Below are 24,415 nucleotides of genomic sequence, written 5' to 3' on the forward strand. Positions count from 1 at the left end.
GTATGTATATTATTATAATATTAATCTCTCTCTTAAAACAACTTTTTGAAAATTACCTAAATCTGACATTGGAAAAGGGAGAATAAAAGTGGAGCAAAGTTTTTTTGTGTGTGTACTGTGTGTGTGTGAGAAGTGTTTAGGGTGATTTCTCTCCAAACGGCCCACCTCTGTCGTCTGTGGGGTCCCCCTCATTAAGGAGCGATTGACACTGTTGTTGTTACTCACTGGCCTCTGATCCCCTGTCTGTCACGCACCGCTCCTCACACTCACTCTGCTGCGATCTGCTTTCACTTTTAAAGATTTTTTTTCTTCTTTCCTACCCCCCCCCATTTGCACCTTAAGTGTTGCCTTGGCAACTAGGAATTAGCAATCTCTGATGCCTGATTCTCCTGCCTTCCTCTCTCTGTCCATCTCTTGTTCTCTCTCTCTCTCTCTCTCGCTCCATCTCTCTGTCTCTCTTGCTTCATTCTGACTCGCTCCCCCTCATGTTATCCTGCTCTTTCTGCTGAAGTTCTCCTATTCATCTCTTCCCTGGAACATAATCATCTACATATCGTTCTTCCTGCAGAAAATGATCTTGTCTCATGACTGGCGTGGTGCGGGAACACATGGTCATTTATAATGCTGTACCTATTTAGAACCCTGCTATTTGCATTTTAAATATCTCTCCACTGCAGTTACACAACAATTACACCACTACTACTGATGCCATTAGACCTCGCTGGGGGGGTGAAAGAGATGCTTCTCAGTGCTAGTCTGTGTAAATCTATTCACTTTATTATTATAATACAATAATAAGAAGAAATTAAGAAAATCCTTATTTATTTTGCACACACGTCAGGCAATGCAAGGCAGAGAATACTTCCCTATGGAACCTGGAGGGGGTGGTGGGACGGTCCAGGCCCTATTAAAGTGGCTAAGCTCCTGCAATGTCAGATGGCAGTAGCCAATCCGGTGTGCCATTCTGAGGGTGCATGACCGTCTGTGTTGTCTTGTTGCAGCTGACGGTGCTGAGAGTATTTCTGCCCCCAACAGCCAGACATGCCTGTGGCGTCTGCCAGCTCGGATTCTGGTAAGTGTCTGATTTCCTTATTTATTTATTTTTAATTACTATTATAATGTCTTTCTGTTCAGGTAAAACCAGGGTATAGTGTTGATCATAGTGGATGAGCTTGTGTCTAATTTGGTAGAGCATTCAAGCCCCACCCATGGCGTTAGGGGAGTGGTCTCTTGTAAATGGAGTCATGTGCCTTAATCTTAACCTAGTAACTGCAAGCCCTGAATTCAAGCCAGGAACTTGCAGAGGGAGTTTGGATACTCGCACAAGGTCACATGCGAAGACGGAGAAAGCCACACGGCACATATCTGAGATTCTTGATTGTTCTTGATCTTTTGCTTTGATAGGCTGTCCGTGACGCTCTTTTGCATTATTCTGTAAGAACGGATAAGAGCCGGACATTCGGAGCCGTGTAGCCAGTCCCGCCACAAACAGCTCACCAGTGTCGTTCTTCTCCGGCATCTGCAGTGTATGGCAGTGTCATTGAGGGGTTTTTATAACATATGGCCCATTGGAAAACTGAATCTTTGAGGCTGTAGATGTGTTGTAAAATCAGACTCCTCACTACCTTGCAATTGTTAGGTTGATTGTGCCACTGAGTGTGTGTGTGTGTGTGTGTGTGTGTGTGTGTGTGTGTGTGTGGGGACCCCAACGCCCAGAACCCAGAACCCAGGACAACTGTCAGTGTTGACCTCTTTCCCCCATCCCTCTACTGTCAGCAGCCCTTACTACAGACGCTCTGTGTGTAAGATCAAGTCTGCCGAGTCTTTGTTTGTTTGTTTTGAACCAAGTCTTATGATCTGACCACTTTGTGCCTGATAAACTTGAAAACATAATGACAGTTTGCTTTCATTGACATCGTCCCTCTGTCACATCTCTCTCCGGTAGTGGACCCACAGCCATCTTGTGTAGCATAATCCCTCCACTGAATAGCAGGGCTCAAACTGCGCATACCATTATGGCAGCACTGCATTGAGGATGGTGCTTTAGCTTTAAATTGTCCGCCTGTGTGTGAAAAATGATGGCGTCTTTTGTACTGGTGCAAACAGAGGAGGCTAAAGTCTTTAATTGTGGAAAGGCATTTTTTATGTAAACCTCCTGAATAATTTGTGGCTATCGGTTTGGATAATTAGCATAAACATCAAGGAGAATTCCACAGCAGTTTGGGGTGTTTATGTATAAATAAATACTTTGGTCCCACAGCACGGATCTAAAAGCATGTGTTTAAATGCATATAAATGAGAAACTTGTCTTGTGAACCGTCTTAAGGAAGCCAGGGGAGAGTTTACAAGATTTGTGGCTGTGTATGTCCCCCATGTGCGCTAGTCCAGCTGCATTCGTCACAAAACAGCACATTGATGCTGTAGAGCTGATGCTGTGAGAAATCTGATCTTTAATGAATTCTTTAATGAGCCTTCTTACGCACTGTGTTTTCAGTAGAGACATGGGTCAGGGGGTCGGGGGGTTGAGGGGTTGGGGTTGGGGTTGGGGTTGGGGAGGGAGGTTGTTGGAGGGTACATCCTCCTCTGTGCCCTTTATTCCCTTCTGTGTGGAAGTTCAAAACTGATAAGCAGGAAGTGCTTTAAATGCAAGCAGTGCTGTTCTTTCTCTGTCCCCAGTGACATCAAAGGCTGTGATGCGGGTGATTTTTTAAAATAGAAGTAAGTTGTTGGGATATGGGAGGTGGATGACCCAGGGCTGGAGGTTTCTACAGCCCACTGAACTGAAAGTCTGAGGCAGCTGGCAGGCAAAGGGTTAAACGGGAAATGTGTGAAGTTTGGATGGGGTTGACAAGGACAGATAATGCCAGAACAAAAGTCTTGCTCTGTAGATGTATTATGGTGGCATCCAATCTCTGGGCTTCTTCCCCCCGGTCTGTAATTAACCCCAGGTTAATTGCTCTAAATTAAACGGCTTTAAGATGACGTGCCTCAGAGCAGCACTGTGTTAAAGAGGCAGAAGAGCGCCAGCCTGTTTTAATGGCGCTGCTGCGTTCCCTCCTGCATTCCAGACCGAGCATTAGACAATAGTATCCAGTGTCTCACCCGACTTCACTGGTCACTAAAGCGAGGAAAAGGGATTCAAAATACAGTGCAGGGCACCACCCCTATTTTCCATCGCCGTGGGAAAAGCCGCTTAGCGTGTTAAGCAGAAGTATTGTTTTTACATCAACAAATGGGGATCCAGTGACGTTATTCTTCACAAACACTCTCCTGCCTCCGAGACAAACCAGCCCTCGTATTGTCCTGTAGTGAGGGAGCAGTGCCAGGGATCTGGGCGGATTGCCTGTCACTCGCTGTCAGCATGGAGATCCCGGGGGGGAGGCGTTCGGCTTAGTGTAACAAGGCGATTGGACCCAGTGGCGAATGAGGTCACAGTGGAGGTTGGAGCGGAGAGGGAGGAGGGGGGCAGCGCCTGTTTACTATGCTTACTATCATTGTACAGCGTGACTGGCTGTGACAGACAGCTGTGGGCCTGGTAAACTCCTCCTCTGTCACTCCCCCCCCACGCCCGCCCCCTCTACCCGAGTCCTGAGGCGTCCTGGGTGACGTCAGAGTGAGCGGCCCGCCCCCTTCTTGTGCGCTGTCTTGGTTGTTGCACAGAGAGCTTGCTGGCACACTGGGGTGACCAACCTAGCAGCTGAATCTCAGGCAGAAGACGGGCAGATAAGAGTCTTCTAAATCTTTCCTGTCTCTCTCTCTCTCTATCTCTGTTCCTCTCTTTTTGTGTGCAAGCTTTATCTCCTGCCACCCCCTCCACACACACACACACACACACACACACTCACACACACACACACCAGTGGAGCGTTGACATGGCCAGCAGTCCCTTTCGGAGATTATCCCTGGGGGAAGAGGGCTCGTTAAACTCTTTGGAGGGCTCAGAGATGAAGCTCAGCCAGGAAGGTAAGATGTTGTGGCGTGGGGGGGAGAGAGTGAGGAGAAGGAGAGGAAGGAGGAGGAGGAGGAGGAGGAGGAGGGAGGTGTGTGCATGTGAGCACTGTTGCAGCAGATGAAGACCCCGGCATGTTTTTTTTTATCTGGGGATGTGGGGTGAAACAGGAGAGAGAGAGGAGCAGGGCTAGTGAGCGGGGCTGCAGCAGTGACCAGACTTAAGACTCAAGTTGGGAGAGGAGATGCCCAGACAGAGGATTAGCTAGAGCCTATTTAGGGAGGTAGTATCAGCGCCGGTCACATCAGGGGGTAAAATGTTCAAAAGCCTAGGTGAGACAGCATACGGATTAGAGAGAAGTGTTGTTTCATACAGATCTAGTCAGTGTTGTCTGTCCAGCGGTTGAACTGGAGTTCTGACGCCGCCCCCACGTATTATCAAAAACTTTAGCAGCTCAGAATCTTGTTTTGTGTTTTGTTTGTTTGCATCCATGATGATCTTTGCATGTGTTTAATGTCAATTCCCTACACGGATGGGCCTTGATAGTATCAGGATCCATACATTTTCCTTAGATGTTTATGTGTTAGTTGTATTTTATATATTTTTGTACTTTGTCCTTCTGTGCTCTGTGTCTGTAGTCTAGGTCAGTTCTTCCAGGTCCGAAAGGTCTGCCAGGGGGAGAAGGAGCTAGGAAAGAAACGCCAGCCATCATCGTCTTGTCTGTGTCTTGAATCGTGCTCCTGTACATTTTATCCTGCTGTGCAACTTCAGTAACGACTGCCATTAATACACCTGGCAGGCTGGCAAAGCTGGCGATAGATGCCATTGATTGTCATGTGCCTGTCTTGTACAGAGAGATATGAGGAGAAGTGTCTGAATGGAGATTTTTGAGGGGAATTGCAGAGCAGCTGAAATGCTCTACAGCAATAAAAAGAATGAAACGCTGCATCTTCACACTGTTGCGGATAAAGCCTTTTCCAAGCTTCTCTCTGGTTCATTTTGAAGACTCTTTTGGTGAAGATTTCTCTGTTAAACTGCAGAGTCTCAGAAGGGAAAGTTATTTTAAATTATGTCAAAATTGTAGTCTTTTATCTTTTCTTGCCAGTCTTTAAAGAGACAAAATTAGCAGTGTGTTGAAAGATTTATCCATCTTGTCTAGAGATTTCTTAATGGTGTTTTCTGGTTGGCAGTGCATTACACACTCACGCACACGCATGTACACACACTCAAATGCAGAATTAGCACCTTGGGGGCCACGGAATCCATGGGGATAGTCTCTGCAGCTGTGGCGTCACCTCTTTGCCATTAGCTGTTTGTCCTCCTTGCCTCCAGCAGCAGGACTGACATTAACATTATCTCTTAACATTAACACACACTCTTTGCTGTGTAAATCAGGCTGTTGCGGTGACATCACTGCCTTTGAAGTCTTTCAGGAGTGTATGAACCCCCTGGACCCGAGGCAGCAGTTCTTTGGAGGGGGTGATTTAAGTAAAGCAGGCCACTCTGCCAATCCTGCAAACCTCTGTGGATGAAGCAGACATCTGTACACGTCTGGCTAGAACAGGAAGGTGGAACGGATCTTTTACAAGAGCCTGTTAAAAATACCCGAAATATCACAAGACCTTTTTATTCTTTTAATTATTATAATTATTCATCTTATTTTTATTTAATCGTAATCTTGGGCTTTTAGGATTAGAAATACCCAGCATGCCTCAGTCCCCATTGTAAAGATCCCGTTCTCCCGTTTAGAATTACTATCACCATAGCAATGACATATGAGCAAAACACATCCGTTAATCCCATAACAATTCTCATTGTAGTGCATGGATATAGTGCTGCACCCAGGGCACTGTGTGTTCCCGGCTGCAGCCGCTACACAATGAGGGGTTATTCAGAGGTGTGTGCTGGGCTCGGTTGTTGAATGGCAGTGGTAAATCCACAGTTCTCTTTGACAGGAAACCGCCAGGGCAAGCGCACGAGAGTGGGGAAGCAGTTAAGCTGTTTCCCGGCTTGTCAGACAAAGGATTTGGATTCCAATTCTCATTAATCTCCTGCTATTTGCTAGGCAGTTGAAACGGGCCCCCCTGTACGCTGATCAAAACCGCACAGAACCTCAGAAATCGGCCTGACTCAGAGTCAGTCAGTCATTCATGTTTGATCCTTCCTTTGACCTTTAATTTTTCCAAACACAACTTGTCTTTTAATTGTCCGCCCGTTGAAATATACAGGTACAATATTTTAAAAAGCAATTTAGCTCAGATTGACAATGTTTGCTTTCAATGAGATTTTCCTTCCACTCCAAGAATTAAGCCAGGGAGGCCGACCTGTACTGGCTGACCAGTAAATCACTCCCACAGGTGCGTGGCTCGGTGCCACCTGATTCATAGCTGAGGGAGCTTCCCTTTTTAGGGGAGGGAATGGTTCAGAAATGCTTTGATCAATTATTGAATTCTCTGAGCCTGGATTAACAATGCTAATTACAGCTGTAAAGACCAGCATGGAATTGTAATAGTGGGTGAGTGTATCAAACAGTCGGTGAGTAGATCTGTGAGTACAGAGATGTGTTTATCATTCACTAGGTCAGTCAGTCAGTCAGCCTGGATCCATTTCTGTGTCCGCAACACAGAACACTCTGGTATCTTGTAGAATTCCACTGCCCTTGTGAAGTCCCTGTCTCCATTTGAATGTTTTCATGATTCCCTACCTCCCTCTCTCTTTCTCTCGCCGTGTATAGGCCATTGTACAGTTGTTGGGCTAAGCCTCGCTGGTAGGAAAGATGCAAAATTTCAGAAACACCTTTGGTTCTGTGCGACTGGTTCCTGTTGAATATCAGCAGTGCCGCCCCCAGTTTGTTAAATACTCCAGTGAAATGTCCCCTGTGACTCAGGCCATTATTTAAAGCCTAGTAATGTTAGGCCACTGACTCATGATTTACACTTCATCTGCAACAGCCTGTGGAATGAAATCTCTGAGCAGACAGCAAGGATTGAGCGCAGAGAGTGTCCAATCACAGAGCCGCCACTCTCCAATCCCTCCGGGGAATCTGGGTTTGATTTATACTCTTGGGAAGATGTTGGATGTCCTGCCTGTCAGATTTCTCCAGCAGTTTTGTTTATTTGTTTTTTTCCATTCAAGTCATGATTTCAGTGCAGGAAGCAGAGAATAGAAGGGGGTGAAAATAGACTTACATGTTCCTATGTTTACCAGGTGTGGATCTGAATGTTTTATTAGCAAAATGGTTTAATGCCCCCCCTCCAAAAAAATATCATGCCAATAAAAGTCACGCGTCCTGTTTGGTGGCGGTAGCTCAGTTCTGTGTTCCTGTACAAGGAAGCGCTGCGATGCAAAGAATGTAGTTGCATAATCGCTCATGCCTAGGTGTGAAAGGACAGTTTTTCAATGCGGTTTCTGTGTGGGTTAGGCAGGCAACCCAGGCTCTGAACTGGAACCACTGCAACGCCGCACGAGCTTTCTTGCATAACCGCAGTGTTGTCATAACAAAATAATCAATAACGCTAGCAAAGGGGGTCGGAGCAGCTTTCATGCTCCAGAACAGAGCTTGCTCCAGATTGTCTGAAAGCAGCTGTGGAAACACGAAGGCACGGATCCAACCGCGTAGGTGTGGAGAAAGGGCACACTTAAAGGAGCGTTGGGTTTTATTCACTTGCACGTTGGTTGGGGGAATTCGGTTGGGTTTCTGTCATCGATGGCGTAACTGGATCGAAAAAGCTGTGCAAGACCTCACGAATCTGTGCATCTGTGGATCACTGATGAGCTGAGGACATTGAGAGTCTTTCAGCGGGATTTAAATCGGAGTTCCACACATCCACCGAACAGAAACGCTAGATTTCCATTGGTTAGACACAGGTCTATTTATTTACTTATGATGATCAAATCTGGGTCTTTGTTGCAGCCAGCTGTGTAATTCTACAGAGATCAATAAAGCATCTGGGGAGCTAGCCGGAGCAGAGTTGTGCGTGTCAATAGATTTCCCATAGACCACTTTCTACACTGAGCGGAGAAGTGGGTTATCTACACGCAGCAGGAAGACCCCAAGGCTGAGCGATCGGTCAGCCCTGGAAAAAGCGGAGGATCGATCCAGCACTTTGTACTCCCTCTCAGTGGTGGCTGAAGGGCAAATTAAAAAAGAAAAGAGAAAATCATGAGATGAACCCCAAGGAGTGAAAACAAGAAAATAAAGATTTGCAGCATGCTGTTTGAGCTTTGTGAGTTTTTTGTTTGTTTGTTTTGACCAATGTGGAAAAACTCTGCTAACCTAGACAGTGGGGTTGGAATCGCCAGTCACTCCCAGGTTCCAGACGCATCTTTCAGGCGGTGGCTAGAGTTCACGGTAATCTTGAGGCAGTTAACTGATTGAGTTAAGTATTGGCGTAAAAGCCAGTTGACCCCGTAACTCTGGAGGCCTCAAGGCGGGAGACAATTGGTCAGAGTTTCTAACAAGCTTGTGTGGAATACCAGGATGTTTGGTGGTGCAATCCAGTGCTGATCTGTTAGACGTCTCTATAGGGGAGCACATTAGTTTATAAGCTGTACACACTTGTGTCAGGGCAAAAGTGAAGACCAGACGTGGGTTTTGTTTTAATTTTTCTCTCTTGTTCCAAAGTAAAATTCTCCAATCGCCTTGAAGGATGGATGTGTGTTATCAATCTCCTGGCCTCCTCCAAAGGCCTCTCGAATGGAGTGAGTGTGAAAGTGTGTCTGTGTGAGTGTGTGTAGAGAGGAGCAGGTTACTCTCCACCCCATCACTCTCCACCAAGATCTTTTATGACTTCGTAAGTTGTTGCTTTTTTTTTTCATCTGTGATTTATTTTTATTTTGACTTTATTCTTTAAGGTCAAACTGTATTCCATTTTCTTTCTTTCTCTCTCTTTTGGTTTCTTTCTTTCTTGCAGCATCCACGACTGAGTCTTTAAAGGGGCTGGGGTTGGGGAAAGTGAGCATTACATTTTCTTTTCGGCTACAAAAGTTGTGCTCAGGGCGACGACCCCTCCCTGTTCTCGCAGAAACCCCCTGTAGTCGTGTCATTTTGTTTCTGCTTTGCTGAGTGCATTTGGAGCTGCAGTCTTTTTCTATAATGAAGTCATTTTCACAATGTCAGAGAGTGTCAGTCACTTTCACAGCACTGCCAAATAAAAAGAAAAAAACAGTGTAATTTGTACTAAAATCTGGCAAAAGCTTTACAATAAAGCTTGCAGCTTGCGTGGTGAGTGTAAAAACTTAAATAAAGAGGTATTGGTCTCCCAATTTTGACTACCATATCTCTGCATGACTCATCACATTTCTCCGGGACAAGCACCAATAAAATGTGAAAGAAAAAAAATAACCTGGAACCAGCTTTATCAACCCTCCATTTCGGAAATCCATTTAGCCGATATGATGTTCTTAAAAAGGGTAATTTGTATTAGTTGTCTCCCTGGCAGTACGATATGCTCCCCTTATCCTAATAGATTTTTTTTGGATCATGTTCATCTAAAGTAATCGTCATGCTTGATTTATAACCGCACATAATGCGTCTGACTGTCTTCTCTTCTCTAATTTGCAAATCAAATTCTCCTCGGCACAGTTCAGTGACCAGCCAGCCAGCTGCAGTGCGCTGTGTGTAACTCTGCAGTACGGCTGCTGGTAAACTCTGCAGAGAAACACCAGTGGGTCCGGCGACGGGTCAGGAGTTTAGGCAGGTCGTTTTACTCAGTGAGAGAGTGATCCCGTTCGGAGACCTTAAAGTCACAGTAAATTGAGAAGATTTCCAATTTATATTAACCACATTCAAATGTGTGTGTGTGTATGCATGCATGCATGTATGTGTGTATGTATGTTTTTGGAATGCCGAATAAGGTTTTTTGGTAAAAGAGCACCTGGTGTTGGTTTTTAAATGGCTCATTAGCTGCAGCGATCATTTCTCGTGGCACTGGGAGCTCAGCGACTCATGCCGTCCTTCCCAGAATTCTCAGGGAGTTGAAACTTGACCGAAGGAAATGTCAGTCCACAGGGGAATGTGAAGAGGGAAGGGTGGCGGCTTCCTCCATCGCCCCGGGTATGAGGCTCCGGGGTTAGGGAGCGGGAACGACCAATTCCAGGGCAGGGCACTGCCAACTTCATATTGTTGGTCTGACATCCTGAGCCTGGGTGACTCAATTGAAGAAACACAAATAAACTCACAAAAGTGACACTGGTTTAACCACACACACAAAAAGTGTGTATATTGTAGAACACAAGATGACTTTCCAGGTTGTGCCAATAAGGTCTCATTCAGCAGCCAATGCCAGTGGGGGAAGTGAAGGATTTCAATATGATCTTCTGGAACAGCGGGCAAGCATTGGTCTGGTGCTCTGTAGTCGGCATGTGGGGAGGATTGTGGTGCCAGTGATAGCAGGGGGAAAAGCAAAACAATAAGACCCCATAGCAGCAGAGTGGTTGCGCATTCCCAATGAACTCTCCGCAGGGGGCCCCTTCAGCACTTAATGCCCTGATATCTATGTAATGATGTCCTTGGACTATGTGTTTATATATTTTTTATTACTCCCTTGCTCTCACTTTGTTTGTGTTTTGATTTGTCCATGCACGTACTCCAGCCCAGACTGCAGTCGGCGTTGCTTTGAAGATTCAGTTGTCAGCGCTTTCCTTTTTAAAAACCTGTCAGAAAGCTGCCGTGTTTGGGCTAACCCTGTGGGGCCACACTGTGCTGTACAGACATAACCCCCAGCTCTTTCCTTTAGCCAGCGCTCTAATGCTGTGTATGAGGGAGTGCTCCACTGAGACAGACAAGCTCACAGGCTCTCCTGCCTCCCTTGTGCAACTGCCGTCTTTAATATGTGCAACGCCACCGATTGGCGATTCCTACACACAATTTCTCTGTGTCTTGAGGACTGATTGTAAAGCTCCAGGCCAGGACCGAGGCGCCCGAATGCTGCAGCGGGAGCTTATTAATTAAGTCAGTCTCACGTTTATGAACATGGGACTTTACAGATTCTGTCCTGATCTGACATTTCAGAAGACTTTTCTCTTTGGAAGCAGCCGGAGCAGATTTCATAGCCTTGCAGCAGCACATTACAGGGATTCAGGATTTGGGCTCTTAACTATACAGCGTTTTCAGACACACACTCTCTCCTAATTTGGCACTTTGATGATGCTCCACACTCTTCTCTTCTGAATTTTTGCTTGTTTGTTTGTTTTTTAAACCCAGCTGTCAGTGAGCAAAGGAGATGCCTGGAGGAGACAGAGATGTCAGGCGAGAGAGAGAGCGAGAGAGGTGTTGTGAAGTTTAATTTAGCAGCAGTAATGACAGAGAGGTGAAGTTAGCTGACAGGTAATGCTAAAGTGTTGTAACTGTGAGCTGGCCATTTCTATCCTCTTTAGACAAAAAGCAGGTTTCTAACCCTAGCCGTCCACTTCACATTAAATGTCTGACAGCCGTCTGCTGGTTTGTTTCCACGTTTTTATTTGTGCATTTGCTTTTTTCCAAGAACTGGATACTAAACAGCCAGAAAACAAACACTGTGCTAATTTAGACCAGGACAGGGCCAAATTGACACAAAACGAAAAGCAGAATAGATATGGTGGACTAATAAACCACAAACAGGCACTAATCCAATTATGTGTGTGTACGGTTAGGCATCAGTGTTTCCCCTGGAAGGCTGTCGTATGCTTCATCTCCAGTTGGGAGGCAGAACTGAAGTTTGTGAAAGAGGAAAACATGTTCCTGCCAGACAGTGCTGCTCTGTATCTCATTATTTACCTCCTCCAGCGGGGTTGTTTCTTAATTGCTCAGGGACACGCGCCGCAGCTCAGCCTCGGTCCTGCTGTGTTGGTGGAGCGAAGATGCTTGTATCTCTGCCTCCCTCAGCATCAGACCTACAGCCACCAGGGGCGACCTGGGAGAGCAGCACAGACATTTGCGTTGAGGAGGTGACTGTTGCAGCTGCCACAGCAAGGCGGGGAGGGGGAGTGGATAATTAAAACCGAATCGTATGTTCGAAGGAGGCCCTGACCTTCAAGGGGGAGATGTGATGTCATCACTTTCTCCACTTCTAGCCCCCCGACTCTTGCTCCTGTCTGCGTGGCAACAAATCAGGCCTTTATTCTCATGGGGTGGTGCTCAATTAATGTCTCATTAATTAAATCTTTTTTATTTTTGAAGTATAATTAACTGTCTGTTCTGAGGTCTGATGTCTGCCTCTCCCGGCTCTATGCTCCCTGACTCGCACATTTATTTATATAAAAATCAGATTTGTCTGAGGCAAACGCACAACCACTGAAACACAATTGTTAACTGAGGTATTCTGGTGCTGATGTAGGTGTACAAGGAGGCTGCTGTATACAGCGCACAAATTGAATATATATTGGTACCTGCTTCTTGCCATGCACTACTGTTCGTATGTTTATCATGATGAATTGTGTGTTTTGATTTGTTGCCAGCTGGTATTGAGCTGTACAACTGAAAAGGGGGATCTGTCTCTTCTGTGCATCGCAGCGTAAGGCAGAGATTTCTGCGTATGCCTGGGGAATGTTAATGGAGGTCAGCTTGCAAGCTCTGAATACCCAGTGAACCTTGAGTCTGATTTACAGACACGTCCTCACTGCCATTTAACATGTGTGTCCCTGAGAAAATAGATTAGGTTAGGGTCAGAACTAGAGGATTGCGGTCAGGTTTGGAACGAGAGTCGGGCTTACAGTTACAGTTTGAATTTGAAGTGGTTAAGATTAGGGTCAACGTTTAATCTAGGGTTAGGCCTCAGCTTGTGACTTTTCACGACAGACAGCAGTTTGCCCAGATGCATGGTGACTAATTAAGGCCTTCTTATTAGGTTCCTTATTAGGACCTGGTTTTCCATTTTGATGCAATGGCTGTGCTGAAGTCGTCGCCATGGCTGACGCTCTTTGGAGTCCTTGTCCTGTCTGCAGGCCCCGTCGTCAATTAATAACCCCTGTTTTGGACGTGCACTGTCCTGCCAATCAGCATAAGAAAGGAATGTTTTATGCCTCCTCGTAGTCTATCTGTTCATAAATAAAATAAATAATGTAATGGTGTCTGCTCTCAGTTCTTTCGAGTTAATCCCCTTTTTATATTTTCAGAAGCTGCTGGCTACTGGCTTTGCATATCAACACTTCCCAAACATATATTAGAGCTACAGGACTCCCCCACACACACCCAGTCCTCCCTCTGTCTCGGTGTTCCCCGCTTAAATTATTCCAGAGGGACACATCGATGGATAATTCTGCCGATTTTCAGCAGGCCGCACATGCCTCCAAATGTCAACATTCTGGCGTTTTCCGTTCTTCTAAGTCTCGCCGGTTCACCGCCACTGCTCTCATCGCCTCCCTGCTTGGTATCCTTGTCATTGAACTTTTCCATTGCCGTTCCAGGTTATGGATATTTATCATTCCCTCCTTTGATCTCATTCTGTATTTCATTTGTTATTGCAAAGACACAGTATAAACATGGCAGCAACAACAACCAAAAAAGCTTTCTGTTGTGGCTGAGTCCTGGGTCTTTATCACAGCATTCAAAAGCATCAAGCAGACACATAAAGAGTAGCTCCCCGATCAGCTTCAGGTCTATATCCCACACCTGAGCTCTTAGTTAAGAATCATCTTTATTATCGGCAAACATGGCAATAGAGTACAGCGCATTCACTCACACTGTGATAGAACTGAGAATTGAAATCAAAGGTGCCAATTTTCTGAAGCTGGTACTGCTGGTGGGGGGGTTATAGGTTTGCGATGCAGACAGAGGGATTATGGGTACACTAAGGAACAGCAGTTGACCTACCTGACGCTGGGGTTTCGGTAGCATGGCGAGTCTGCTCAGAAACCTCCGCCCCTGCTAGTATATTCAAATTCTCAAGCATTCGGTTTTGCTTTAAAAAAATGAATGTTCAAAATCGAGGCTGAAGGCTTAATTTACTTCCCTTGGCCTTTCATTAATTAACAGTGTTGTGTTCGCCATTGCAGAGGGCCCAGCGATGGTGTTTCACGCCGAGTTCTGTATAAAAGCAATATCAGCGGGAGGTGTTGAAGAGCTGAGCTGACAGGCGATCCGTCCTGAGGTCTTACTTAACCACGCAGGTAATTTTCCTGTCAGGCGCGGTTTATATCCGCACGCAGCGATGTGCTCAGCATACACTCTCAAGGCAGGGGTCTGCAGCCTCACCGTGCCCAGCCCAGCGTTCAGTTCAGTTCAGTTAAGCGCTGCTTCCTTTGATAAGCTGTGCCGTTAAGTCAGATCTGGCCGTTGCCGCTCCTCTTGGCACGTACTTTACAGTAGGGTTTGCGTGTGCTTGCAGAATGTTCCCTCGGAGCCAGAATCTAGTTGAAAACAAAAATGTCTTTACGTCGCATAAGGGAAAATGTATGGAAAGAGAATTTAAAGATAGGAAGAGACCTAGAGATTCGCCATTTTACTTTGACATGCTGTAATGCACCAAATTGTTACCCTTTCAGAGTAGATTGGCTTCTGATGGCCAATAGATTTGAGCTAAATATGTGCTGAGGGGGGGGCACTGGATGGTCTGGGATGATGCTGACACTAAATAACAAAGAGTACCAATAAGATTTGGACGTGCAGTGTGAGCTGTGTGTGTGTGTGTGTGTGTGTGTGTGTGTGTGTGTGTGTGTGAGAGAGAGAGCGAGAGCGAGGGAAGGAGAGGGAGAAGCGAATGAGTCTCGGAGCGTGGGGTAAACAGCGGGTAAAGCCTCGCAAGTCAGAGCTGTGCTGAGTCTGGCTGCCTCTCTCCTCACTGATGCACTACAACAGCACAAAGACGTGCTAATGAGGTGGCAAACTGGCAAAGCAGAGGTGTGAACGTCAGCGTTGAAAGAGCGCTCCAACACGCACTGCAATAAGCCCCGTAAGACAGCAGACTGTGGAAGAAGGCTGGTCCATCTGAAACGCGCGTATACACCTGTGCTGTATGAGATGGACCGTATGCTGAGTTTGACACCTTTTGGCATGTCGCTCTCCTTGGCATTTAACGCCAGACTTCCTCCGCTTCTACTAAATGACCAAGTTTTATATATTTTTTTATATTAAGATCCCTAGTCATGATACTATAGATGGAGAGAGAATTGGAATGTAAAAGTGAAGTCCTTCTATTTTTCTCTGCAGCTATGCAGCACGTCCTGGACACCCTGAGCGACTCGGCCAACTCCACTTCAGCCAATGCCCTGGACCTCATCTTCCTCAAGGGCATCATGGAGAGCCCCATAGTAAGACCTCTTAAGAACTTTTTCAACATCAATATTGTATTATTATTGGGTTATAGGGACAAGTCTCCATTTGAAGATTCTGAAAATTCTGTGTTCGGCTAATATCGGTATAAACTTAATATTTGGATTTTTAATAATTTTCACTATAAAAAAATCTAAAAGTTTACATTAGCTTTACAGTATGCAGTAGCTAAATTTAGCTAAATTATGCAGGGCAAGGCATTGAGATATATCAAGGTTTATATTCTGGAAATCAAAGAAAAACAAGATAAAAAGAGCCAATCTTGGCACAAAATCCTCCTGCGGTCTAAACAGCTTTGAACGATTGGTGATCGACAGTTTGCAAGTTTCTGCTGCTGCCCCCTGCAGTTTTCTTAGCTTTGTCAATCTGTAGTCACCGTATTTCCCAATTACATTTGTCTATTTATGTGTGTGTCTATATTTAACCACCACAACAACAGCGGCAACAAGAACCAATCCAAAAAAAAAGATATTTCCGTCAGGCTGAGGATCGCAGCAGAAATCAGCCGCCACATCCAAGTCGGAGATCTCCCGTGAAGAGGCGGAAAGAAAGAATAAGAAACTGAAATCATCCTTGAGTCTTTATTAATGTTTTATCAAGGGCAATTTCTCTCTGAATTGACATACAACTGAGCGGAGCAGAATGAAAGGAGACTGCTGCTGCTGGCCTGAGGCCTGAGAGGGTGGCCTGAAATGAACTTTCAGAAAGTCAGATCTAGTCAGCCAGATCCAGAGATGCCAAGGTCCCCTTAAATTAAGTTTGTTTTAAAAATATTATATATATTTTTAATGGTTATATAAAGTATCTTTATTTATTTATTCATTAATTTGTCCTGGTTTTATGATGATGATTTGATGTACAACGCTTATGCAGTAAATTGTCGAAGAGGATGTCAGAAATTGAATAATGTGTGAGTGCCTCCAATAACGTCTCCCGTTTTTGTTTTATCTCCCCTTCTGAACAGCATTGATAATAGCAAGAACCCTTGAGTCGTAGTGAGGGTTCACTTTTTAAATTTTTTGGTCTTTGTATTTGTCAGACTCCTTCAAGAGCGCAGCGATGTGTAGCCTTTTAATCCTCACAAACGCTTTTTTTAGAGAGAGGGGGAGAGAGCGAGAGAGAAAGACAGAAGTGTTAAAAGAAGAAAGAGAAAACACCAAAAAAATCCTCAGAGGGGATGAACACATCAAAGTGCATAAATGCAGCACGTTCACACTGTCACGATGCAGACCTCTTTTTCTTCCTTTCTTTTTCATGGAAATTCAGACAATTGATTAATCTTTTGTGCCGCTTTGTGCCATTAGTGCAGGGAGCCTAGTGAAATGAACAGCTATAGAAAGAGAATAGGTGAGAGAGAGAGAGAGAGAGAGAGAGAGAGAGAGAGAGAGCAGGACAGAGAGATAGACAGACACAGAGACTTTTTTAGCAGTAGGAGCTCCTGCACAGGCTGAGGGTTATAATTGCATTTCCCACAGCTGCCTGGCTGGACGAAAAGCCAGATAAATGGAAAGCCAATATCACGTAGGGGTCGGCAAAGAAACCGGGTCAAAGCTTTGTTTGATTATTGGGATTTATCACATTTTTTTCTTTCTTTCTTTCTCCTGGGTCCCTGAGGTCGTTGTTTCAAGCTTACTATTGTTGCACAGCAGCAATAATTGGTTTTATGTCGGTCAAAGAATATGTTTTTTCTTTTATGTATGTTGTAAGGTAATAATCATATCCCATTGGCAGACATTTTATTTTAAATAATGCTAGATTTTTCTATTATGCACATTTATTATTATCTTTTTACCATGTGCCATTTTCCGGTAATCGTCAGAAAACAACCTGAAGGATTCACTTGTCAGGGGAGGGTAGAAATTCCTTACACTAGGCTCCATGTTTCCAGGATTCATTCAGAAAGTTATGAATAAAGTAATTAATTAATACAGTTATTCAGCCAGTGCTTTTGATTCCAAGAGCTTGCAAAACTAGGCACCGAACACAGCTGCTGCAGAGTTGCCTACACAACAAGACCGACGTTTTAAAGCAGGAGGTATGACCGTGTTTATATCCTCTGGGTAGTGCGGACCAGTGAGCGATATCTTCAACACACTGCACAGCTTGATGTGAAAAGAAATCTCTCGAAGGCGATCGCATGGTTTCGGGAAGACGCATGGCAAACACGCTGCCATGACACTGTTGCTCTAAGGATGCGAGGCTGGCGGGGCTTTATTTGTCCAGGCAGGCTGTGTTTGCCTCCAGGGTTTCAGTACAGGCGTCGAGTGCTGCAAACTTGGCATTTACTTAAAATAACAGGAAAAAAATAAAGTTGTGGTATTAAAGCCATTCTCCAGCACCCAAGGTTTTTAATTGAATGGTTCAGAATTGCATCACGTAGGCCATTGTGTTTTTTAAAGGACCGGCAAATTCTCTGTCCTCATACTCCTGCCGATCTGAGTACACTCCAGAAATCTGCCTTTTATTAATCTTTTGTTGCTGTTGTTGTTTTAACATGTTGTTTGTTGTTACTGCGGCACTGAGTCCCACTACTGCGGCACTCGTGCAGAGCGGTGGGAGAAAGGAGAATGTGAATAGGTTGCGTATAGTTATTTGGATTTTGGTGCCGGCATCTATTAACAGATTGCCAGCGAATTGCTCCCGGGTTTGTTTGTTTGTTTGTTTGCTTTTTAAGGCCGATTCCTTGGTGTATTCACTTTGCGCTCAGCTTCCAATTAACCAATCTGGCCACGATTGCACTCTGAAAAGACTGATTTCCTGTTTAATCTCCAAGCAGTTTTTTTCATTACATTATATAAACTGCCAAGGAAGAGCAGGATCACCCAGACTAGTTTCCCTGATACTGTGAGAAGTTCTTTTGAACCAGCTCTTTAATTCATATATATATATATATATATATATATATATATATGAATTAAAGAGCTGGTTCAAAAGAACTTCTCACAGTATGTGTGTATGTATGTATGTATGTATGTATGTATATATATATATATATATATACATACACTCACCTAAAGGATTATTAGGAACACCATACTAATACTGTGTTTGACCCCCTTTCGCCTTCAGAACTGCCTTAATTCTACGTGGCATTGATTCAACAAAGTGCTGAAAGCATTCTTTAGAAATGTTGGCCCATATTGATAGGATAGCATCTTGCAGTTGATGGAGATTTGTGGGATGCACATCCAGGGCACGAAGCTCCCGTTCCACCACATCCCAAAGATGCTCTATTGGGTTGAGATCTGGTGACTGTGGGGGCCAGTTTAGTACAGTGAACTCATTGTCATGTTCAAGAAACCAATTTGAAATGATTGGACCTTTGTGACATGGTGCATTATCCTGCTGGAAGTAGCCATCAGAGGATGGGTACATGGTGGTCATAAAGGGATGGACATGGTCAGAAACAATGCTCAGGTAGGCCGTGGCATTTAAACGATGCCCAATTGGCACTAAGGGGCCTAAAGTGTGCCAAGAAAACATCCCCCACACCATTACACCACCACCACCAGCCTGCACAGTGGTAACAAGGCATGATGGATCCATGTTCTCATTCTGTTTACGCCAAATTCTGACTCTACCATCTGAATGTCTCAACAGAAATCGAGACTCATCAGACCAGGCAACATTTTTCCAGTCTTCAACTGTCCAATTTTGGTGAGCTTGTGCAAATTGTAGCCTCTTTTTCCTATTTGTAGTGGAGATGAGTGGTACCCGGTGGGGTCTTCTGCTGTTGTAGCCCATCCGCCTCAAGGTTGTACGTGTTGTGGCTTCACAAATGCTTTGCTGCATACCTCGGTTGTAACGAGTGGTTATTTCAGTCAAAGTTGCTCTTCTATCAGCTTGAATCAGTCGGCCCATTCTCCTCTGACCTCTAGCATCAACAAGGCATTTTCGCCCACAGGACTGCCGCATACTGGATGTTTTTCCCTTTTCACACCATTCTTTGTAAACCCTAGAAATGGTTGTGCGTGAAAATCCCAGTAACTGAGCAGATTGTGAAATACTCAGACCGGCCCGTCTGGCACCAACAACCATGCCACGCTCAAAATTGCTTAAATCACCTTTCTTTCCCATTCAGACATTCAGTTTGGAGTTCAGGAGATTGTCTTGACCAGGACCACACCCCTAAATGCATTGAAGCAACTGCCATGTGATTGGTTGGTTAGATAATTGCATTAATGAGAAATTGAACAGGTGTTCCTAATAATCCTTTAGGTGAGTGTATATATATATATATATATATATATATATATATATATATATATATATATATATATATATATGGTATGTGTGTGTCTGTTAGAGCCTAGGCCAGATTCCACAAAGGATTTACTGGATTTAGCTCAACTTCCACACCAAAGACACGGGACCATCTGATCCAATCATTAATTTAATTACTTTTGTTTAAGGATATGTTCGCACCAGTTTTTTTCCCCCTCTCCTCTCTAGTTACTGAAAAGTAGAAACATTCTAACTAACTTACAATGAGTTTTCTGAGACCAAGGACACCTTTTAAAGTCTGTCAGCTGCATTCTCTTGCTCCTGTGTTTGTCAGCTTCTGTTTTGCCTGCAAGTTTACATGTAACTTCAAACGCTTGCTTTTTTCCTTCTTCTCAAGAAATACTGTCTAAATACTGGGAAGTGTGGAAACTGAAAAACAAAGTCTGGTAGAAAAATAAAGAAAATAGCAAAACTAACAGAAAAAAAACTTTTTATATTTTATGTCGTCTTTTGGGTGTCAAGGAGAATTGTGACTGTGTTGCTCAAGGTAAACAATTCTTTCTTGCAAAGAGCAGTCCACTGAGAGCGCAGAAAGAACCAACATCACAACTTGTGTTTGGTAAATAACCATTTAAAACTGAGGCATCTGAAACAGAAGACAGAAATATCGTTTTATTGTTTTTAATAAGAAATGACAACTTGGTGTGAGCTGTGGGTGTTTTTGTCATGGTATAATGCTGTGATAAAGCTCTTTTATGCCGATCCACAACTAACCTGGGGTGGGGGGCTGCTTGTTTCCAGGCCCATGAGAAGCTAGAGGAGACGAAGCTGGAGGCAGTTCGGGACAACAATCTGGAACTGGTGCAGGACATCCTGAGGGACCTCTCCCCACTGCTGAGTCAAAGCAGCCTGGCCGCAGAACTCGCCCACATCCTCAAAGAGCCGCACTTCCAGGTACAGAGACTGCAGACGCACACACGCTCACACATTCGCTCGCGTGTACATTGACACACTGAATCACTCACACACACACACACACACATCATGATCTCCCCCATCCCCATCCCTACTTATCTTATTCTGTGATCCCCAGTCACTCCTGGAGACGCACGATTCCGTGGCCTCCAAGAGCTACGAGACACCCCCCCCCAGCCCCTGTGCCTTTCTGGACGCGGCTCTCAACAACCAGCCAGTCCCCCCCGACGCCGTCAGGATGGTGGGCATCCGGAAAGTCTCTGGAGAGCACCTGGTGAGTCCTGTAACTGTCCCACTCACGGATAGCAATTGGGCGCCAGGCTAGACTGTATCGTTAGTTTTTCCCCACAGACTGTTCCCAAAATGAAGTGGGCAAGAAAATAACGCTTCATATTCCAGGTTTGGGAGTTCCTGATGAGAGAATCTCTGCCGTCCTTTCAGGGGAAATTTCAGAGATCAGTGAAATTATGCCTTCAGTTATTCCCTTTCAGAGTAACAGACGCAAGTTGTTTTTTTGCCCGTATATTAGCTGTGACAGTGTGACTCGGGGTAATCCTTACAGAGCAATATGAAGCGATGGAAGCTCAGTTAAACAGACAGAATGTGACTCCATAACCCAACGTATACCTACTCTGAATGGCACAAATGTCATTGTGATAAATTAATAGGGGGTGCCTTTAAGTGTGGGTTATCGCCTCAGTGTTTTTTGCTCAATTATTCCATCGCTGTCTTGTTGAATTTATTTTGACTCCAAAGGGCCTTTTTATTTATAGATTTAAAAAACAATTAGCTGCTTTTAAATTTTTGGGGGGTTTCCTCGTTCCCTTTTATGGGCTGCCAGTGTCTGACAAGACAGGCGAAGGGAAGGAGCCACCTGTCTCAGAGTGGAGTGGCCACACGGAGGACTTGGCATGTAGGCCAAGCACAGGGCCAGGTGGCATGTACAGGCAAGCAGAGATTAACAGAGAGGGATGCAGGAAAGGCGCCCAGTTCCCTGCCTCCCTCTCCACACACTCTGGCACGGTGGCACTCTGGCACCACGTGGTGAGGCTAAGCTGTTGGAATGTTGATGAGCCAGCAGTTCCAAAACAGAATGCCATAAGTTATCGAAGAGAAGAAAATCTGTCACTGAGCCATTGCAGCAAAGGATGGGCGGCTCGAGGATGGGACACGCAGAGGCGGCAGTGAAGGGAGACATTTCTTCACAGGCTCTTTAATTCTGTTTTTTGTGCGTGCGTGCGTGCATGCGTGCGTGTGTCTCTATGTGTGTCCATGCACATGTATGTATGCGTGTCTATGTGCGTTTGTTAGTGCACACACCCGCATGAGCTGGTTTCTGTGTTCCTCTCCACCCCCCACCCCCCACACCTCTCCCGGCAGGGCGTGACATTCCGCGTGGAGAGCGGGGAGCTGGTGATCGCACGCATCCTGCACGGGGGCATGATCGACCAGCAGGGCCTTCTGCACGTGGGTGACATCATCAAAGAGGTCAACGGCAAGGAGGTGGGCAATGACCCCAAGGTGCTGCAGGAGATGCTCAAGGAGGCCAGTGGCAGCGTGGTCCTCAAGATCCTGCCCAGCTACCAGGAGCCACACCCCCCGCGCCAGGTGGGCCCCGGCCTTTCTATCTCCCTCGCAGCTCCTTCAGCCCCCGAGCAGCCAAACAATCCCGCAGCAATCCATTACAGGGACTCCGAATGATGCTTGTGTTGTAGCCAGTCCCCTTCAGAGTGGGAGAATAGAGGGGGGGAGTTGGGTGTCCTTATGTTGGATATGCTTTTGAGGTTCAAGTGCTACTCGGCTTGAGTGAAGCCATCAGTACGTTTATTCAGTCCCCAGTTTAGTGTCAGGCCAGCTGACCACTCCAGTCATTGTCACAGAATTCTGTACACACACTCTCACACAGGTGCACACTCACACACGCACTGCAGCCTCCTCTCGGGCTGCGACTGACTGATGGATTGCTCCCCAGACACCTGCATATAATGGAGGCATGGGTCGTTTGCGGGGGGGCGTTAAGGAGGACTTCCTGCAGGGAATCAGACGGATCACATCACAACGTTCAAAAATAATAATAATAACAAGCGTAATGAAATCTGTAACCAGAGTGGTAGCGAGAGTGTGTTAATGAAACGCATTGCAGGATGAAGGGGGAAAAAAGGGTGGGCTACTCTTGGGGACGGTGGTGAAGTTGCTCTAATGCCCCTGCCCTCTCCCTCCCTCCATCTCCCCCTCCGCAGTGTGGAGCCCAGAGCCTGACCCCCTGCAGCCCCCTGCCATGTTGCTGGCACAGCTGGAATAATTCAGAGTCACTTGGTAATTGCAGGGTAGCAGATATCATGCAATAAAGGTGGCGATGCAGGTGGCTGTGACCTCCTCACGCCCCGGTGGGCATCGAAGGGGCAGGGGAAGCAGAGTGTAAATAAGTCACTGCTCTCACCACGGCGGCTCGCTAGGAGACTCGCACAGGCATGAATGAAGAGACAGTCGCCAGATGTAAATGAGTGCGATTTAAAATAGTGTGTGTGTATTTGTGCGTGTGCTTTTCTATCAAGGATGGGAGACTACATTCCTTGTCTGCGAGAGAGGGGGTGAAATCTGGGGCTTTGAGTTTTGAAACGGCGAAATGGGCTCGATTGGGCAGCTCTTTGGTGTGATGCAAATGTTAAAAGTACCTAAAGCAGCAGAGATCCTGCTAAGTGGAATAAACCCTGATAAAAACAAACAACATGAGCTAGAGGCAACCCTAACGTCTGATGTACACTGTGCTGGTAGCCAGTGTGGTGCCTGTAGCTGCTTAAGTGCCTCCCTTTACAGACCCCTCCCTGCCTGCCTCGAGGAAAAGTTGCTTTGAGCCAAAACGTCTGATCTGCCAGGTTCCTCTCTCCTACGCTCCTCAGCTGCAACAAGAGGAGGTTGTCAAGATAATTATGTCCACGGCTGCATGCGAGCCGTTTGCCAAAAGGTCACACTAATGGGCACAGAGTTTTGAAATATTCACTAGTGACATTTACAATTAAGCTCCGGGGCCCTGCCAGGTCTGCCTACTTTGGGAAAATGAACGCAAATGATTCCTAAAATATGACCGTCTGGGCCTCCTCTGAAGCCAGAAACTGATTTGAACATAGAGAGACCATACACAGCAGGAAATTGTGTTGGAGCCGGGCAGTGGGAGACGGTGGTAACATATAGGTCTTTCCCTGTCTCTCTCCCTCTCTCTCACTCTCTCTCATAGACTCTCTTACCAACAGCAGTTATTATTCTTTTGGTTGTATATTATCGTTTCTATGAAGCATTGCAAAAGGGTCACAGGAAAATCACCAGTCACCGTTTGATGTCTTCGTTGACGGGCTGAGCACACAAACTCTCGACTGGTTTCAATCTTAATATTGGCGTGCTGATGGAGAGAGAGCGCAATGACCGTGGCTGCTGCCAGACGAGCCCGCAGCTCATGCCAGTAGAGGGGTTCACGCTCTTGAAGAGGCACTGCCAAGAGGGCTGCCAGGGGCTGGACTCGAGACAGTGTGTGCTGCAGTGCCCAGCTGATGGGCAGAAGGAGAGTACCCTCTGTGCTCAATACCCAGCTGCTACCCTCTCGCTCACTGCGCCGTTAGCGGTGGCTGCGTTCAACACAGGGCTTGTTGTCATGGATACCTGTCCTCCGAGCCCGGTTGCTCGATCCTGTGTAACCGGGGTTTCTCTTGTTTGTTGGTTTTGTTTTGTTTATTTTTATTTATTTTTCGGTGGGGGGGGGGGATTCTGTGTTATCGCTCCCCAGATATGAGTTTATTCTCTTATCGAGAGCGCTCCAGTTCACGTCTCGGTCTCTGGAGGATCTCTGGTCCGGAGCAGTGCAGTGGTGGCGGGGCTTTGCTGTTGGACTGCGAGCTTTCTGGAGAGAGGCCTCTGTTGATGATGAAACGAAGCCTTTCAGCACAGAAGTCCTCAGAGACGGGGCTATACGGTTTCTCATTTATACTGACGGTGCTTAAGTGATTCCGGGATGAAACGAGCAACAA

At 45.8% G+C, this 24,415-nt stretch overlaps 1 protein-coding gene across 1 annotated transcript in view; it reads left to right on the forward strand.

Moving 5' to 3' along the window:
- The window catches only part of mpp2b (MAGUK p55 scaffold protein 2b), a 41,778-nt gene that overhangs the window by 10,698 nt on the left and 6,665 nt on the right, over positions 1-24,415 (forward strand). Inside the window, exons 2-6 of the mRNA XM_066698773.1 lie at positions 1,002-1,072; positions 15,075-15,175; positions 20,223-20,375; positions 20,515-20,670; positions 21,777-22,004. Coding sequence (XP_066554870.1) covers positions 1,042-1,072; positions 15,075-15,175; positions 20,223-20,375; positions 20,515-20,670; positions 21,777-22,004 — 669 coding nt within the window. The 5' untranslated portion in view covers positions 1,002-1,041. The remainder of the gene's footprint in view (positions 1-1,001; positions 1,073-15,074; positions 15,176-20,222; positions 20,376-20,514; positions 20,671-21,776; positions 22,005-24,415) is intronic.

Source organism: Amia ocellicauda, chromosome 3, assembly GCF_036373705.1.
Source record: "Amia ocellicauda isolate fAmiCal2 chromosome 3, fAmiCal2.hap1, whole genome shotgun sequence".
In the NCBI taxonomy this organism is placed as follows: domain Eukaryota; kingdom Metazoa; phylum Chordata; class Actinopteri; order Amiiformes; family Amiidae; genus Amia; species Amia ocellicauda.